The following is an 18,589-nucleotide window of genomic DNA, read 5'->3' as shown; positions in this document are numbered from 1 at the left end:
ATGAGATGTTGAAAAGCAGCTGGTGCATTCGTGAGTCCAAAAGGCATGACATTGTATTCAAAGTGTCCGTACCTGGTTCGAAACGCAGTCTTCCATTCATCTCCTTCTTTGATCCGTACTAGATTATATGCTCCTCTTAGATCTATTTTTGTATAGATCTTAGCTTGATTTAACTGGTCAAGGAGTCCTGATATCAAAGGTAATGGATACCTGTTCTTGATTGTGATCTTGTTGAGTCCTCGATAGTCAACACACATTCGTAAAGATCCATCTTTTTTCTTTACGAATAAAATTGGAGCTCCTGCTGGAGATTTTGAATGACGTATGAAATTCTTCGCTAAATTCTCGTCAATATATGTTTTGAGTTCAGCCAACTCATCTTGCGATAAACTGTAAATTGGTCCAAATGGTGGCTGAGTTCCTTCCTTGAGATCGATTGAACAATCGTATGGGCGATGCTCAGGAAGAATATCTGCATTCTTTTTCTCGAAAACGTCTTGATAATCCTGATATTGACTTGGAATGCCACTTGAAGTCTTTACGCTTTCAGAAATAGGTGCAGCATAAATAGCAAAAGTTGATCCTTCTTTTGCTGCGTGTATAAATGCTTTTGCACCTATAAGTGCGGGTTTTACTATACTAGACTCATGGTTTTTTACTTGATTAATAGAACTGTTACTAATGCTCCGAGGAAAATCAAGTTTACGAGAAATCCAATCTATTCGAGGATTATACTTTTCTAACCATGATAAGCCTAAAATTACTGGATTAGAGGGAGATCTAATTATATTAAAAATTACGCAACTACTATGACCATTTATTACTACATCTACAGGAAGTGTTTCGTGAGTTACATCTCCAGAAGACAACGGACGACCATCTATAACTTCTACGTGTACAGGTTTAGTTTTTTGTATTAATGATATTCTATGACATCTAGCAAATTCTTCATCTAAAAAACAAGCTGAGGCTCCTGAATCTATCAAGGCAGAGGCTTTGTAATTATTAGGTCCTAAACGCACATCTATTATAAAACAAGGAGATGGTTCTGAGGAGAGGATAGGACCTTCATTAGAAGTTGTACAAGATTCCAGCCGCACGGTCCCTATTGTAGCTGGACGTACTCGTTTTCCGACATACTGTCTTCTTTCACAGTCGTACTCCTCATTTTGTAGTTACGTCGCTTCTTTGGACAATGTTGAGCAGTGTGCTTAGGTTCTCCACAATATAAGCACAATCCTTCTTGTCGACGACGAGACTTTTCTTGCTCAGTAAGAGGTTTGAAACGTACCGCATCAATTTGCATATCCTCTACTTCCGAAGGTATGTGTTGAGGAGACGTCGGTGTTGCCATTGAATTGTAGTAACGTTGAGGCCCACTTGTACGACTCTCGGATCGAAATTCAAAAAGTCGATTGTCGCACTTCACAGCAAAGTCAATTGCTTGACTCAATGTTTGAGGATCAGGTAAATTAAGCATCAATTTCTTTACCTCATATTGTAATCCGTAGAGAAATTGACTCACAAGTGCGGCATCATCCCACTTGATATCAGTTGCAAGTTGTCGAAATTGCGAAGCATATAATGTTACTGATCGATTGCCTTGTCGCAAAATACGGATCTTGTTGGTTGCAACACGAATTGCATCATGTTCTCCAAACATGGATCGAAACTCCGCCAAAAAAGCCTCCAGATTATCCAATATTGGATCTCGTCGTTCAAGAAAAGATGAAAACCATGACAATGCTGAACCTGAAAGAAGTGTACCAATGAATCTAACTTGTGACCCTGGAGTTGGATAGCTCTGGGGTTGAAGTTCAATTACTAGTTGGACCTGATTGATGAATCCTCGAAACTTGGATCTGGTACCATCAAACTTCTCGGGCAAGGCAACTCTCGGTTCTCTAACACTCGAAGGGTGTTCCATTCTGGGAGAAGGGACATGGTTTGGTGTAGATGTTGAAGCAGCCCCAATCATCTCTATATCTTCACTTCCTACCATTCTTGTTGCTCCTTGTGGTGGTAAATTGAGTTGATGCATCGCAAGCATTAACTCCCTCAATTGCTCTTGCATCTGTGCCATTGCACTCTTCATTTCAACAAGCTCTGCCATAGTAGCACTTAGAAAAGAGAAGATGTCTAATAACGCTCAAAACAAATAGAAGAGAGGAATTGATAACAAAGAAAATACTAAGAACAATATCAGTTTAAAAGAGGGTAATCCGCAACTTCTAATGTGCTTATGTCTTATCAAGAAAAAGGGGTAATCCACTCTTAATCAAGAAAAGACAAAGCTCTGATATTGTAAGTGTACTCTTGTCAATCTGTCAAGGACAAGAACTCGATGAAAGCTAAAGAGTAAGTGAGACTTTTCTCAAAAAGAAATAGGACAAAATAGAAATATGTATATTAAGAAAGAAACTGGAATGGCTATTGCCAAAATACAAGAAAACTAGAGACCCTTGAAACTAGACTAGAAGCAAGAGAGGAGTTGACAAGAGTGAAGAGGGCTTCACTCTTGCCTCTATATATACTATCTAACTAGAAGCCACGTGGCGATGTTCTATAAGACCTCCAATATATGTTGACTTTCTAGGCCACATGCCTTTGCTTGCAAGGCAAGTTTTCTATGGATGGACCACGTAGTTAGCTTGTTCTTTAAGCTTCCAACATGTGTGGCACATGGCTAACTTGTTGACCAAGTTTCTAACCTAAAAGTCAACTATAGACTCCTATAAAGTCAAAGCAGCGTCTATGAAGCTTCTAAGAAGCTTCTCTAGAAGATATTACACAATTAACCTACTTTTATCTACTTTTACATACTTTTATCTATTCATATAGGTAATTATATGTATGTCCGTGACATCTACCTAAAAACTCTAAAGTTATCATAGATGTGTGATTTTATGCCTCAAGATCTCACTTTGATTTAGGTTGACAACTAGTTCTCTCCGGGTATCAATATTTGGTAATTTGAGATAATTTTTTCTTAAACCTATTTTTAACTTTCTCTTAAATATATTTATATTAATTATTTTTTAATCTTATCATTCAATAAAAGATAAAAATCATAATAATATTGAACTTAAAAGAAGTGTACTAATAAATCTTACTTACAATCTTAGAGTTGGATAGCCTTCGAATTGAAGTTCAATTATAAGTTATACTTGATTGTTAAATCCTTGAAACTTAGATCTTATGTCATCAAACTTCTTAAGCAATGCAACCCTTTATTTTCTAATACTAAAAAGATATTCTATTATAAGAGAAAGAACATGATTTGGTACACATGTTGAAGCACCTGCAATCATTTCTATATCTTTTCTTCTAAATATTCTTATTACTTCTTGTAGTGATAAATTGAGTTCATACATTATTGTCATAATGCGTATTATCTTGTTTGAGAATGCACTAAATACTTGGCTGTAGAAGGTGAGGTTGTGTTTTATAAATATTCAAGAAACCCTAATAGATTTCACCCATATAAGAAGAATGGAATTCGAATTTTAATTAAAAAGACCTTAAAGCTAGTACAAAGTGCTCAAAAATACTCTTTTTAGTAACTACAATTATATATAAATTCCAATTCTCATATTACTTTCATATTTGGATAATTTTGATTTTTCTTTGCAAGCCCTAATTCTATTCAATGACCTTTGACAAGCTGTAATTTCTAATTTGATTATCCAATTGGTACAAAATTTTGTACACAAATGCCACTATAAGCCTTCTATATATTAAAGAAAAATTCAACCCAATTCAATTTATAAATTGTGAAAAAAAATCCAAAAATTACATTGATATCACTTAGCAACTAGCTTGAAAGTTTATGCAAATGTTCTAGTAGCGATTTCTCTTTTTCCAACCATTAATTTTAACTCAAAATCAATATATAGCTAGATATTGAAGTATTCTAAGACAATGTCAAATTTTATCTTGATCCAATTAGTAGATCTTCAAATATCATAAAAATCCTATTTGACCCCAAACTGCCAACTTCTAATATCCTCTTGAACCAAAATCCAGATATTTTTCAATTGCTTTATTAGATTAATATAAAATTTTACAAACACTTAGTACATCTAATCAACCAAGTATTTTTAAATTTTGAACTATAGATGTGATACCAATTGCACAAACTAGCCAAGAGAGCTAGCTCTAATTATTTTATATAAATTCCAAATAACTAATACAAATCGTAACTTTGAATAATAGTTGCAAAGTGATACTAAATCTTCTAAAAAAAATTCTTACATCTTTGGAATCAATTTGAAGCTACCTCAGCAATTCTAATTACCAAACTTTGAATGCCTCTTTATTTTATCCTATGCAATTGTTTTAGTAGCTAGAGATCTAATTTTGACCTTATTCTACAAATAGTCAATCCTTAAGTATCAATTTAACCTACCTTAAGGATTTTTTAATCTAATTCTAACCTCGATTTAATCTTAGTATCAATCATGCTAATTATTTACTTCTTTTAATTTAATTTTATTAATTTATAGCCTTTTTTAGGTAGTAAAAGAATTTCTACAGCCTAAAAGATAAAATTACTAACCAACCTTTAATCTATTAGCTATGAAAAAAAAAATTAAGAGACTTATATAAAAGCCATTTTTAAATATATTAAATTATTATTGAACCAAAATGATTAGATGTTAATTAGAAATTTATTTTTGATTATAATTTTATCATATAATTGTGTCTTAATACAACATCATAAGTATTAACTTCTTCAATTTTTCTTGCATTTGTGCTATTGCACTTTTCATTTTAAAAAGCCCTATCATCATAATATTTAGGAGAAAAAAGATATCTAATATTGCTCAAGACAAATGGAAGAGAAGCTTGAAAACAAAGAAAATACTAAAAATAATATCAGTTTAGAAGAAGGGAATCCATAGCTTCTAATATACTTATGTTTTATTATAAAAAAAAAAGATAATATATCCTTAATTAACAAAAGACAAGCTTTGATATTATAAATGTATTCTTATCAATTTTTCAAGGATAAGAACTTGATAAAAGCAAATAATTAAGTAAGACTTTTTTCAAAGGAGTATGACAAAATAGAAGTGAAGAAACATGTATAATAAAAAGAAGCTGGAATAGCTATTGCCAAAAGATTAAAAAAATAAATAAAAATAAAAAATAAAAATAAAAAAACGAAAGACTCTTAAATCTAAACTAGAGCAAAAAAAGACTTGATAAGAATGAAGATGACTTCACTTTTACCTCTATATATATTATCCACCTAGGAGCTACATGGCTACATTCTATAAGACCTTCAATATGTATTGACTTTGCAAGCCATGTCTTAACTTGCAAGGTAAGTTTTCTATGTGTGTGCCACATAATTAGCTTGTTCTATAAGCTATCCATATATATGATACGTTGCTAACATATTAACTAAGTTTTTAATCTAAAAGTCAACTATAAACAAGTATAAGATCAAAGATATATCTATGAAGCTTCTAAAAAGCTTACCTAAAAGATATTATGAAATTAATCTAATTTTATATATTTTTACTTATTTCTATCTAATCTTATAGATAATTACTAAAATAAATATGTATGTCTATGACAATATATCAATGATAATAATGTCATACCTTTTAAAGTCATAAATGCATTGGCTACTTTTTAATATTTCATGAATGTTATATTTTTTGAATTTTTTGATGATTTTGTTGTTTGTTATTTAGACAACATTTTAATATGTTTTAAGAATACAAAAAAATATGAACTTTATATTCATCATGTATTACAAAAACTTAGAGATGCAAGATTGTATATTAAGATGAAAAAGTATATATTCCACTATGTTTAAGTTGACTTCTTAGAATACATCATTTCCAATAAAGAGCTAATAATGGATCCAAAAAAAATCAAGACTATCATGGATTAGAGAATTTCAAAAATAGTTAGTGATATGTAATATTTTTTAGAATTTTTTAATTATTATAAAATCTTTATTAAGAACTTTTTTTAAGTTGAAATTCTTCTTACATGTTTGATATATAAAGATAAATTTTAGTAGAGCAAAGAAACTAAAGCATCTTTTGTAATCTTAAAAATAATATTTATTTTTGTACCAATCTTGTATCACATTGATTTTTTTAAGGTATTCTTTATAGAAAAAAATGCATTAGATTTTGCTATAGGTTTCATTTTATCACAAATTAAAGTAGATGTCAATCTCCACCTAATAGCTTTTCATTCTAAGAAATTTTTAACAATCAAGATTAACTAAGAGATCTATGCCGAAGAGCTTCTTACAATTGTGGATTCATTTCAAGAATGGAGTCATTATCTAAAAGGCATTTCTAGTCAAGTCTCCTTTTTTGTGATAAAATACATCTAATGAATAAAATAAACAAGAGAACATTATATTATAAAATTTTTTATTTTAAAATATTGTAGCAAATTTTTTTAGAAATATATATAATAATCTAACACATAGAGAAATTAAAAAGTGCTAATATTATTTTTTACAAAATAAACTTCTACTTATTTTGTAGGACCATAAATAAGAGAAAACAAAGTAAATTAGAAAATTAAATAATATAAGCATATATAGGAGGAAATTAAGAGTAATTTTTAGTAAAACTTACTTCAAAAAGCCAAGAATTGTTGCCTAAAGAGAACCAGTTGTCAACTTGGATTGAAATCAAATTCCAAAGAACAAAATCATACACCTAAAATGAGTTCTGAGATCTTTTGTAGACCAAAGAATAGGATTTGAGAGCAAATTAGAAGAAAGTTTTTTAAACAATTTTTTTATGTCATTTGAATCAAAATTGAGATTTTGAAGGATTTTCAAAGTTATTTATGTTTTTGATAGGATAAGAATTTGAGAAAAAAAAAATATGTTTTTAACTTGTTTATAATTAAGATATTAAGAAATGTACAAATTTTTAATTGAGATCAATAGTTTGATCATTAACTATTGAAGTTCTATTTTTCTATAGGATTTATTAAGAGTTTATTTAAGATCTAGGATTTAACTAGGATTTGTTTTAAGATTTATTCATAGTTTGATTAGGCTTTAAGATTTTGCCTAAGATTTGATTATGATTAGGATTTATCCAGGATTTTGTTTAGAACTTGACTTAGATTTGATTAAGATTTTTCTAAGGTTTATCCTAAGTTTGTCTAACATTTCAGGTTCAATTAGGGTTTTAATTAAAGTTTGATCTAATTTTTTATTAAGATTTAATTAGGATTTCAATTAAGCTTATATTAGGGTTTTAATTTTTTTTAAAAAAATTAATTATTTTTTATTTCTTTAAAGTTTATATTTTTAATATTTCTTTAAGACTTTTTATTATTATTTTTTAAAATTAATTCGTAACTTCTTTGTATTTTTTTTACGATTTTTTTAAATTTTATTTTGATAGGTTAAAGTTTGATTGGATTTTTTAGGAATTACTTGCAGTTTATTTAAGGCTTTATTAGACTTCGTAGAATTTTTGTTGTATTTTTACTTACCTTCTATAGCTAGATGCTTGATACATTTTCAAATAAGAATACACATAATACAACATCGTATATACAAATCACAAGAACCTCAAATACTTTATGTTGGCATGTGCTTTGAATCGTCAATAAGCCTGTTAGAATATGTCTTTATCATGATTTGATTTTAAGATCACTTATTGACCTAAAAAAGTACAAGATTTGTCAAATGTCCTTTCTAGATGTTTTCATCTTACACTTAAAGAAAGAATTTTAGTTTTTGATTAACAAAGAATGATTCTCTTGAAGCCAAAGCATTTTCATCTTTTAGCAATAAAATCAATATTGACTATTGATTCAACAATTTTTAAGAAAATTTAATGAGATATATCCTCTAATCTTCTTATTTATGATGCCAAGAATAATTCTTTTGATTTTTATGATACTTCTATGTTTAAATTTAAAAATAATCTATTTTATTGTAAAAAAAATTATATATTTCAAAAGAAAAAATACAATTACGTATTTTTTAAGCTCATCATGACTTTTCAATAGCTTGACATTTTGGATTCAACTAGATTTTGAAGCTAATATGTGGAGATTTTTGGTGGCCTCAAATATAAAAGGCAATCAAAGACTTTTTACAATCATGTGATATTTTTTTAAGGTTCAAAACTCCTTGTCACCAATCTTATGGAATTCTTTAGCTATTGCCTATTCTAGAATAACTATGGTATTCTTTTTTTATAGATTTCATTACAGATCTTCTAGTTTCAAAATTGTATGATTCTAAATTTGTAATAATAGATTATTTTACAAAGATGGTACATTTTGTAGCTTGTACAAAATCTATCACAAGTAAAGAAATGGCTAAGATTTTTCTTGACAATATCTATCATTATTATGGATTATTAAAAGATATTATATTACATAGAAAGACTCAATTTCAATCTAGATTTTAGAAAATTCTTTTCAAGATTTTAAAGGTGGATATAAAGCTCTCTTTGACTTTTCATCTTCAAATTGATGGACAAATAGAATGAGTGAATCAAGTTTTAGAGCAATATTTGAGATATGTTATCAACTATCATTGAGATGATTGATCAACTCTTTTGTCATTGGCTAAGTTTGCATGTAATAATTAGATACATTCTTCTACTGAATAAACACCTTTCTTTGTCAATTATGATTATCATCTAGAACTTGATACTTTTGACTTTTCAAATGTTGATAATCTTATTGCTTAAGATTTGGCAAATTATTTGTTAAAGCTACATACAATAATGAAGGCATAGTTAAACGAAGCTCAAGAACAACAAAAGATTAATATACTGGATATCTAGCTGTAGAGAGTTTAGCTTAAACCTTTATATGAATCTTGTCTTAGATTCTAAAACTCCTTTACTTTGCATAAAACTCAAAATATAACAAAACCCCTTCAACACATATTTTTCCCACAAAGGATTTTCTCTTTCTGAACTTTAGAAATTCATAACTCTTGATCTAACTATTCAATTTGTCTAAAATTTATAGGATAGGTAGAATTCACCCTTAAGTTTTATCCCAAAAAATATCAACTACAAATTCACTCTCGATCTTTTGGCATCTAAGAAACCCTAGCAAATACTCTAAACCCTAATTTACAAGCACCTGAGCACTATTTTCTTAATATCTCAAGAATCTAATACTCAAATATCATCAAACTTATGTATAAAGTTTATTAACATGAATTTACACATTCCTTGAAAATTTAAGCTAAAATATTGTCGAATTACTCAAGATATAGCTCAAGACACAACCACTAGTAAATCGGGTCACTTACTACCCTTAGATTGCATGCACTGACTTCAAAATCCAATAACTCCTCTATTTCAACTTGGAATCCAATAAGCAATATGAAAAAAATGTAGCTGCAAAAGTGCTCTCTCCAGTTGCATTTGCCGATCCTCAATTGCCCTCCGTACGCGTGTGTTATGCCAAAAAGAGTGACAATAGCTCCCAAATCAACACCTTAACTTTAAGCACCTATATGTTCTTCACGTAAACTCCAAATCATACAAAACTTGAACCAAAACCATAGCCAAAAACCTAAACTTGCTGATCCTAGCATTTAAAGTTTGAATGGCCCAAAAAACTAACCCTAATCTCTAATATGGCCTCGGGCAGCCTCCTCAAAGCCTATTGGTCATGATTTTTGACCAATAGGAATGGAGATTTTCATTATTCATCTCCATTCATCTATATTGGTTCCCTAATTACTCCCTTTGCTACCAAAACCCTTCTTCAATCCTTTTTTTTATAAGATTTACATAATTTATGCTCTAAACACCAAATAAAAGAACCAAAATAAGTTTTCAAAGGTCATCAATACCTAACAAAGGTGACTCTAAATATTTAGAAGTTACTATCAACCAAAACCAATCTTAAAAGCCACTATCAAAAGAAATTAAAGTTATACAAATTCTATAGTGATCTTTTTAAACAACCTCTTCTCAAGGTAATAATCAAATTATATTCTACAACCAACTAAAATCTACTAACACGACTCTCACCATGTTACTTAGTAAATTATATACTAAGTACATAATTATATTATTTTCATATAGTAGCCAAACCACAACACAACAACGGACATATACATTGATTCCAATAGTTACTTATATGATTAAATGGAAGTAGATATATAAAATTAATTTTATAATATCTTCTAAAGAAGCTTTTTAGAAGCTTCATAGATTCAATTTTGACTTTAAACATGTTTGTAGTTAATTGATAGGTTAAAAACTTTGTCAATAAGTTAACCATGTACCACACATATTAATAGCTTGTGAAACAAGCTAACTATGTGGTGCACATAGACATGACTTGCCTTGCAAATTAAGACATATATCTAGCAAAGTCAATACATGTTGGAGGTCTTATAGAATATTGTCACATAGCTTTTAGTTAGAGAATATATATAGAAGTAAGAGCAAAGCCTTTTTTACTCTTGTGAACATCTTATTCATTGATCTTAGTCTTATTTTAAGACTTTTTAGTTTTCTTATCTTTGGCAATAGTCATTCTAGTTTAATATATTACCATCTTTGAGTGATTTCTTAGTTTTTTTAAGTAATATAAGAATATATTGACCTTTTAATTTTTTGAAGTTCATATCCTTGGCATTTTGTCATGATGTTTACAATAGATTCCTTATGATGAGCTACAACATTAGGCCATATTATCTTGATTGTCCGCATGTTTATACATATAAGTATTGATATCAAATATGACGATTAGAAAGATTAAGACTAATAAGAAAGGAATTGAAGTCACATTGATTATGAGATTGAGTACAAATAATAGTGAGTGAGTTTATCTTAAAATAAATTATTTTTTAAAGAAGATAAAAATGAAGTTTCTTAGCTGATTCAATCTTGCATATTCTTAACACAATCCTTTGATAGCTTCAAATCTTGCAAAAAAGAAGGAATGATGTATTTTGACTTACAACTTAGTACAACATGTAGCTCTTAAGCCACTACTGTGGTTGATAAAGAAGCTTTTATTGCAAATCCTCACTGTTTCAATTACTCAATTTTTTAAATACTCAATTCTTTGAATACTCATATTCCTAACAACTTTGTATTCTTTGAATTTTTCACATTCTCTTTTTAATAGCCAATAAAAATATGTTCTTATTTTTTTATCTTATATTCAAATTATTTTATATAATAAATATATATTAATATTTATAGATATATATTAATATTTATATATATATAGAAGAATATTTGTATTTAAATGAAAAAAATTAATAAACTTCAAATTTTTTATTATTAATATTGAAATTATATTATATTTAGATAGATATATATATTAATATTTTTTATAATTTTATCAAAAAAACTCTTTAAAATAAATTTAAGAATTTATTATTTTATGAAATAATTAATATAAAGATAATTTTTGTAAATCATTATTAATTAATTATCATATTATTTATAAGATGGATTAATCCAAAAGAATTTAAAATAATACTTAATTAAATCTTATTATATTAAAATAACTAAAGAAGATTATTATAAAAGAATAAATTTAAAATTATTAGCTAATAATATAATATTTGATATTTATCTAAAATAAATCCAAAATCACAGTTAAGTTATATATAAAAAAAACATCCTTTAAACATAAGATTTTAATATCTATGTCAATGTTTTATATATATATATATATATATTCTATATATATATATATATAGAATATATAATAAATAAATTTTAAGATCTTTAAAATATTTTTAAACATAGTTCAATAATAAAAAAAAATTGAATATTAATAATAATAATAACTTGAAAATATATATATAATTTAATAAAAACACCACTTACTCATAACTACATGTTTTAAGATTAATTATAAATAAAAAATATGTGGTTATTTTAAAATTAAATTAAATTATTATATAATTTATATTAATTATAGGAGATCAAAAAATATTTGGTACCATTTCCATTTCAATAATAAATAATACAAGATCTAAAATTAAAGACAAAGATTGTTTAAGCTTTCATCACAATCTTTTAAATAAATTTCATATGGCAACAAAGTTGGTTAACTTTTTAATATGCCTTTTAGATATACTAAATATTGCATTCGTGTTGAACAATCAAAAATATCTTTGTCAATACTAGAATTTTTACAAAATTACAAGATGATACTTTTATATTTTTAAATGTATACATTATGTTTTGGATAACTTTTTTTTTTTCCTGATTTTTTTAATTTTATGGTTTTTGTTAATATAAAGCACATTGTGGCTAAAATTCTATATTATAATCACCTCAAATAGGCTATGTTATACAGATACAAGATTTACATGAAATAGAAAAATGTATCAAAAAAAAGAAACAATTTGTAATGTAATGTTATAAAAATTAATTAGATGTAGATATCTTTAACAAGATATGTTTGTGTATTTTATAGATACAATTCTAAGAAACAATTGTTACTGAATCTTCAAATATTATGACACACCAAACTAAACAAGTAGCCAACAGAGATTTTTAGTCACAACTATTTACAATGTTTCAATTTGTATCTTAACTTATGTTTCAAAAACCTATAAATATGATGTATATTCAAAAATATTAACATTCTCTACAATTTCAAATATCTCATATATATTGCACACAACAAACACATATTTAACAACACTAAAACTTACTACTACAGATTATTTGATATCATCCAATACTAATTCATCACATAAACAAATTAGATCTACAAAATTTAAGAACTCATTATTAAATCAATATAAAATCACATCAAACATATAAACTAAACAAAGAGGTCATTCTTTTATAATAAAAAATAATAATAAAAAGTAAAACACAAACTACACAATGAAACAACATTCTATTCCACAAAACACCAAACAATGACAAAAAGAGATAAACACTCAGAAAAATAGCACAAAATCCTAGTAAAAACCAAACACTCAAAACCAAAAAAATCGAACAAAAATGTCGCACAAAGCCTTCTTGAAAGAGTCACACAAATCAATAATAAAAGAAAAATAAATAAAACAACGATGACAGAAGCAAAATGCTATAACGAGATGAGGAATAATAGTGGGGTCGAGTCTTCTTCTTACTCTTCTTCTTCGCATGGACATGGTTTTGTGGCACGTTTTCGGGGATACCGGATTGCATAATTTACACACAAACTTGCACAGAATCAAACAGAAATACACACACACACACACAAAACAACACAACCCACAACACTAGGTGAGGAATCTGTGTGAGGGTGAGAGAATGAGGTTCATCGGCGGAATGAAAGGGGAGGCGCGAACGGGGGATTGATTCCGTTTGCATGAATCGGGATTTGTGATGACGACGACGAAGACGATGCTTTTTGTGGCCCCGATTTCGCAGGATCCTCGGCCTGAGTCGTCGTGGGTGCTTTGATTCCCGGCCACAGCAACCACGATGAGGAGGGTCCCGCAGCACGAGGACGAGGACGAGGAGGACCAGTAGGAGGAAGAGGAGGAGGAGCTCGGATTGCGTGGAAAAGCATCGCAACGCCCGGACGGACGGTACCAACCACCGTGACGACGTCTCTCTCTCGTCTCTCCGGGTAGCATCATCCACACCAGCGCCAGCTCCAGGCTGCTCCAGGCTGCTGTTGCTGCTGCTGGACCTGCTGATGCGGTTGTTTCACCGTCACAGGCTGTTGGTTGGCATTGCCGTTCGGTTGAAGGAGCAGCCGCGCTCCACGTTTCCTCGTGACCACCCATGGAGGGGTAGCCATTCCCACCACCCTCTCTGTCACTCGATCATCAACTAACTGTCCCCCCCTTACTCTATCTGCGCTTTTATTATCATCCTCTCTCGCTTTTATGTGCTTTTCATTCACCTTCAATCCGCTCGCTCAATTGCCTTGCTCGCCGCGCTTGGTGCTGTTGGACCCCATCCTGAGGCCCCAACTCTACCCCGCTCTGTTTCTTCTTAGTGAGAAGTCCAGGGTGGTGGTGTAGATTTGTAGGTCGTCGGCCAATTTGAGTTTCTTTTGTTTCGTTTCGCTTGCGTTGGTGGTTGATTTGTTGGGTTTTGGGTCTAAGGCCATGGCGGCCATGACGACGGGCCTTGCGGTTGCCACTTCATTGACTTCCAAGCCCCGTGATGTGAGCTTCAGTGGGTTGCGGCATGTGAGAATTGCTACCACCTCTCTCTCCACAGCTCCCTCCCGCGTTGCGCAGTCTAGTTACCAGCCCTTGAAGGTGGTCGCTGTCGATTATCCTCGACCGGATATTGATAACACCACTGGGTTCTTGGAGGCTGCCGCGCTCTCGGCTTACATGCGCGACTCCCCACGCCCCGAGAAACCTCTCAGGGTTGTCATTGCCGGAGCTGGTGGGTTGCTTCACTGTCAGTTCTCCTCGGACGGATTTTAGGATGGAGGTGTTTTGAATTATGTTTCCTTACTCTTGGATTATGGTCTCTTCTTCTTTGTTGGGCTGGTGCGCGTTCTTGTTTACAGTCCTTCACTTTCTTAAATTTTGCATTCTGATTCGATATGAACAGGTTTGGCTGGACTTAGCACCGCTAAGTACATTGCCGATGCTGGCCACATTCCGATTCTGCTGGAGGCCAGAGATGTGCTCGGAGGAAAGGTGATAATTGTGAACTTTTGGGTTAATGTGCCATTCTGCCTCAGCCGAACAGAGGACGAATATTACGCTAACTATAACTAGACTAGTCAATAATACTGGCTCTAAGTGATTTTTCTGAAATGTAGGTTGCGGCATGGAAGGACAAGGATGGGGATTGGTACGAGACTGGTTTGCACATCTTTTGTAAGAGCTTTACGCGCCCTTCTTCAATTCTGCTTGCATATTTGCTGGATTATCAGCTCTTAAGTTAAATGACTCTTTACTTACTCCTCTAACAGTCTTACTAAAAAAGTCTTAATAAAAACGGTCTTACTAAGAATAGTCTTACTAAACAGTCTTACTTCAAGCGAGCAGTACAGTGACGTCTCTGTACGTATTTGCACAAGTCAATTTCACCTTGCTTTCTTCAAATTTTTACAGGCCTTTTGTCTCTATTGTCTTATAACACTGACACAGAAGGTATGTTATGTGCAGTTGGGGCGTATCCGAACATGCAGAATTTGTTCGGTGAACTAGGTATCAATGACCGTCTTCAGTGGAAGGAGCACAGCATGATCTTTGCAATGCCCAACAAACCTGGAGAGTTCAGCCGCTTTGATTTCCCAGAAATCCCTGCACCTCTCAATGGTAAGTGTCCATCTTTTGTAGATTTCGAGACCCCGTCTGCGCACTAGAAGTTTGACTTTGTTTTATGTGCAGGGTCCCAAAAATTGGCTCAGATATTAGTGTTTTGAATAATGTAAGCAATGTGGCATGTTTCAGGTATATGGGCAATTTTGAAAAACAACGAGATGCTTACGTTTCCTGAAAAGGTTCGCTTTGCTATCGGTCTTTTACCTGCCATTGTCGGAGGTCAGTCCTACGTTGAAGCTCAAGACAGTCTCACCGTTCGTGAGTGGATGCTCAAACAGGTGATCTACGGCCTCTGATCTCTTTCTTTCTGTCGCTCTTAGTAGACTTGTGATCAGAATACTTTTGTCAGGGAATATAATTGAAGCAGTGAAACTACGCGAAAGGATGTTGTTTTGAAACTCTTAAGTTCGCTGTGTAACAATCAAGTACAAAGAAGCTGAGGCTGAAACAGAGAAGACGATTGGATTTTAGTTTGTCCCATCGTTTTCCAAAACACTAGTGTTCGTCGGCGAATTGCATCGCATCGAACACTTCTGAACGTTTCTGGTTCCCCTCTGTCTGTGCAGGGTGTGCCGGAGCGTGTTAACGACGAAGTTTTCATCGCTATGTCCAAGGCACTGAACTTTATCGACCCCGATGACCTCTCTATGCAATGTGTGTTGATTGCACTTAACCGTTTCCTCCAGGAAACGCATGGGTCCAAAATGGCATTCCTTGATGGAGCTCCACCAGAGCGCCTGTGCAAACCAATTGTGGAACACTTCAGCGCACTTGGTGGTGAAGTTCGTCTCAATGCCCGGTTGAAGGAGATTGTACTAAACGAGGATAATACTGTGAAACATTACTTACTTTCAGACGGGACTACAGTGGAAGGGGATGTGTATGTATCTGCGATGCCAGGTACTTCCGGTTACTGAAGCATCGTGACTAAGTGGGTGTGCTCCGAACAGGGCAGATCTAGAGTTCATAATAAGTCAGATGTTTTAAGTTGTGAACGTTGGTGTTAAATCGAATACCTCCATCTCCATTCTGATCTTGCACTGTCTCTCTTTCTTTCTCTCTGTCACTCCCCCTACTCCCTCTCCTCCCTCCACTAATTTCATTTACAGTGTGCAGCAACTATTGCAGCTTCTGTTATTAAAGATTAGCAACAGACCTGTTTGGAATAGATACTGGAGACAGCGTGGCCGAATGTTTTGGTACTGGTGTACTTTTAAGCTGTGTTACTTATCATATTTAGTGATTGATTATTGCTGACGCTCTTCTTATTGTTCCAGTGGATATTGTGAAGCTCATTATACCTAACCAGTGGAAACCGATACCCTACTTCAAGAAAATGGACAAACTTGTTGGCGTGCCTGTCATTAATGTTCATATATGGTAAGATGCACTTTTTTGCTTTGTATCATTTTTGTAGTTTAGACCAGCTAAGTTTAGCGGTATTGCTCAAGTTTGATGATGTAGTTAAGTATTGCACTATTCTACAAGCGACTTGAATTATTTGCTCCTGAATGTATAGGTTTGACCGGAAGTTGAAAGCTACGTATGATCACTTGCTATTTAGCAGGAGTCCACTCTTGAGTGTGTACGCCGATATGTCCACTACGTGTAAGGTGAGATTATTAAATAGAATAATCTACTGTACTTTCACCAAATTGTGATCCTGTCCAATCTGGTCTATCAAAAATAAGATTGATTTTTTCAGTTGTGAGGTGGATACTGGTCTTACTTACGAATGACTACTTCATTGAGAGTGACTTCCAGGTTTGAATCCGAATGGGTCTTCCATTGTAGAGAAAAATTGTCAAACCTGCACACTAACAGCCGGGGTGTAATCTACATTCTCTGTACTCATATGTGTACACTCTATTTTGACCAGGAGTACTACGACCCAGACAAATCCATGTTGGAGCTTGTGTTCGCCCCTGCCGACAAATGGATCAGCAAAAGTGACCAGGAGATTGTCGATGCAACAATGGAAGAGCTAGCCAAATTGTTCCCCAATGAAATTGCAGCTGACCAAAGTAAAGCCAAGATTCTCAAGTACCACGTGGTGAAAACTCCAAGGTACTAAGAACTTTACACCCTACTGTGGGCTCATCTGCACTATGCTAAATTTCTTTTAATTTTGCCGTGTGTTTGATTTTTCGCAAGCACCAGTAGTTTTATGAATTCACGAGTAAGCCCTTTTCTGACCGCTGCATCTTTCAGGTCGGTTTACAAGACGGTGCCAGATTGTGAGCCTTGTAGGCCACTTCAAAGATCACCTATTCCAAAGTTCTACATGGCGGGTGACTTCACTAAGCAGAAGTACCTCGCTTCTATGGAAGGGGCTGTGCTCTCTGGCAAATTTTGTGCCCAATCCATTGTACAGGTATGACACTGCAGGTCAACTGAATGGGAAGATTTCACTCGTGACTGCTTGTAACGCGCTTGATCATGTTCTACCCAAAACGGCCTTCATTGTGACTTCGAGCACAGTCTTCCATTTGGCAATTGTAGTATACCTGTTCGATATATTCCTTGAGATCGTTTAGTATTTACTTTGTGGACAGTGTGAGCTCCAAACCTGCTCTGTAAATTTTGTGCTTTTGGTCATGCATTTTCCTAGTGATGATCTTGAGTGGTTGACTTTTATCACAGGATTTCAAGGCAGGAAAACTGAAAGCGGGCGGTGAGAAGGAAGCTGTGCTGGTCTCTCAATGACCAAAGCTTGAGACTCATTTACCCTTGTACTTGTAATTCATTATACTTGGTCGTTTGCACTGGTTGACGCGCGCTTCTCAGCTAACACATTTTCACCAATAATAGGTGGGGCTGTGTTCAATGCGCAGAAATTTGGATTGGTACAGGATTCACTGATCCACTGATTACGATGCAGCTGATGGGTCTCGTTGTTAGGTAGGCTTCATTCATATGCCGCAAGCTGATTTGCCGGAAATCCAGCAATTCACTGGTTTTTGAACGAAAATTGCTGGTTGAAGATTTACTGTAAGCGGTTCACCGCATGCTATTCAGTGCACTTCATGTTCAAATCTGAATCAATTTCTGTCTCTAATGCTGCAAGATGTCATGACTTTTGTACGGGTTCACCGTTATTACGGTTCGTATTCTAATAGTTCTGCAATAGCCCATACGAGATGTTAGTCTCATTACATTCCTCTGCAACTAAAAATATTTCATTACGGTTTGTAGCACATCACTCACTATTCCTCTTTTGAATAGTCCTGTCTGGCATACTTTCCTATCTCCGCACAACCTCAAAGCAATGAGAATTTTTAGGACCAACACAGAAGAAGTATTTTGCAATGTATTTCTTTTGCAGTCCATAATGCAACG

The 18,589-nt window shown here is 32.7% G+C and overlaps 1 protein-coding gene across 1 annotated transcript; it reads left to right on the top strand.

Annotated features, from left to right (window-relative positions):
• Positions 1-13,959: 13,959 nt before the first annotated feature.
• On the top strand, positions 13,960-18,303 carry LOC112274368 (15-cis-phytoene desaturase, chloroplastic/chromoplastic). The gene is made up of 11 exons (XM_024503812.3): positions 13,960-14,357; positions 14,529-14,617; positions 14,743-14,800; positions 15,092-15,244; positions 15,380-15,528; positions 15,817-16,150; positions 16,528-16,630; positions 16,770-16,863; positions 17,130-17,317; positions 17,462-17,624; positions 17,894-18,303. The coding sequence occupies exons 1-11, from the start codon at positions 14,069-14,071 to the stop codon at positions 17,954-17,956; spliced, it is 1,683 nt and encodes a 560-aa protein (XP_024359580.1). The 5' UTR covers positions 13,960-14,068; the 3' UTR covers positions 17,957-18,303.
• Positions 18,304-18,589: the final 286 nt, after the last annotated feature.

Source organism: Physcomitrium patens, chromosome 21, assembly GCF_059467195.1.
Source record: "Physcomitrium patens ecotype Gransden chromosome 21, ASM5946719v1, whole genome shotgun sequence".
Taxonomy (NCBI): Eukaryota; Viridiplantae; Streptophyta; class Bryopsida; order Funariales; family Funariaceae; genus Physcomitrium; species Physcomitrium patens.
Note: the sequence above shows the minus strand (reverse complement) of the source record. Positions and strands in the feature narration are given on the sequence as shown.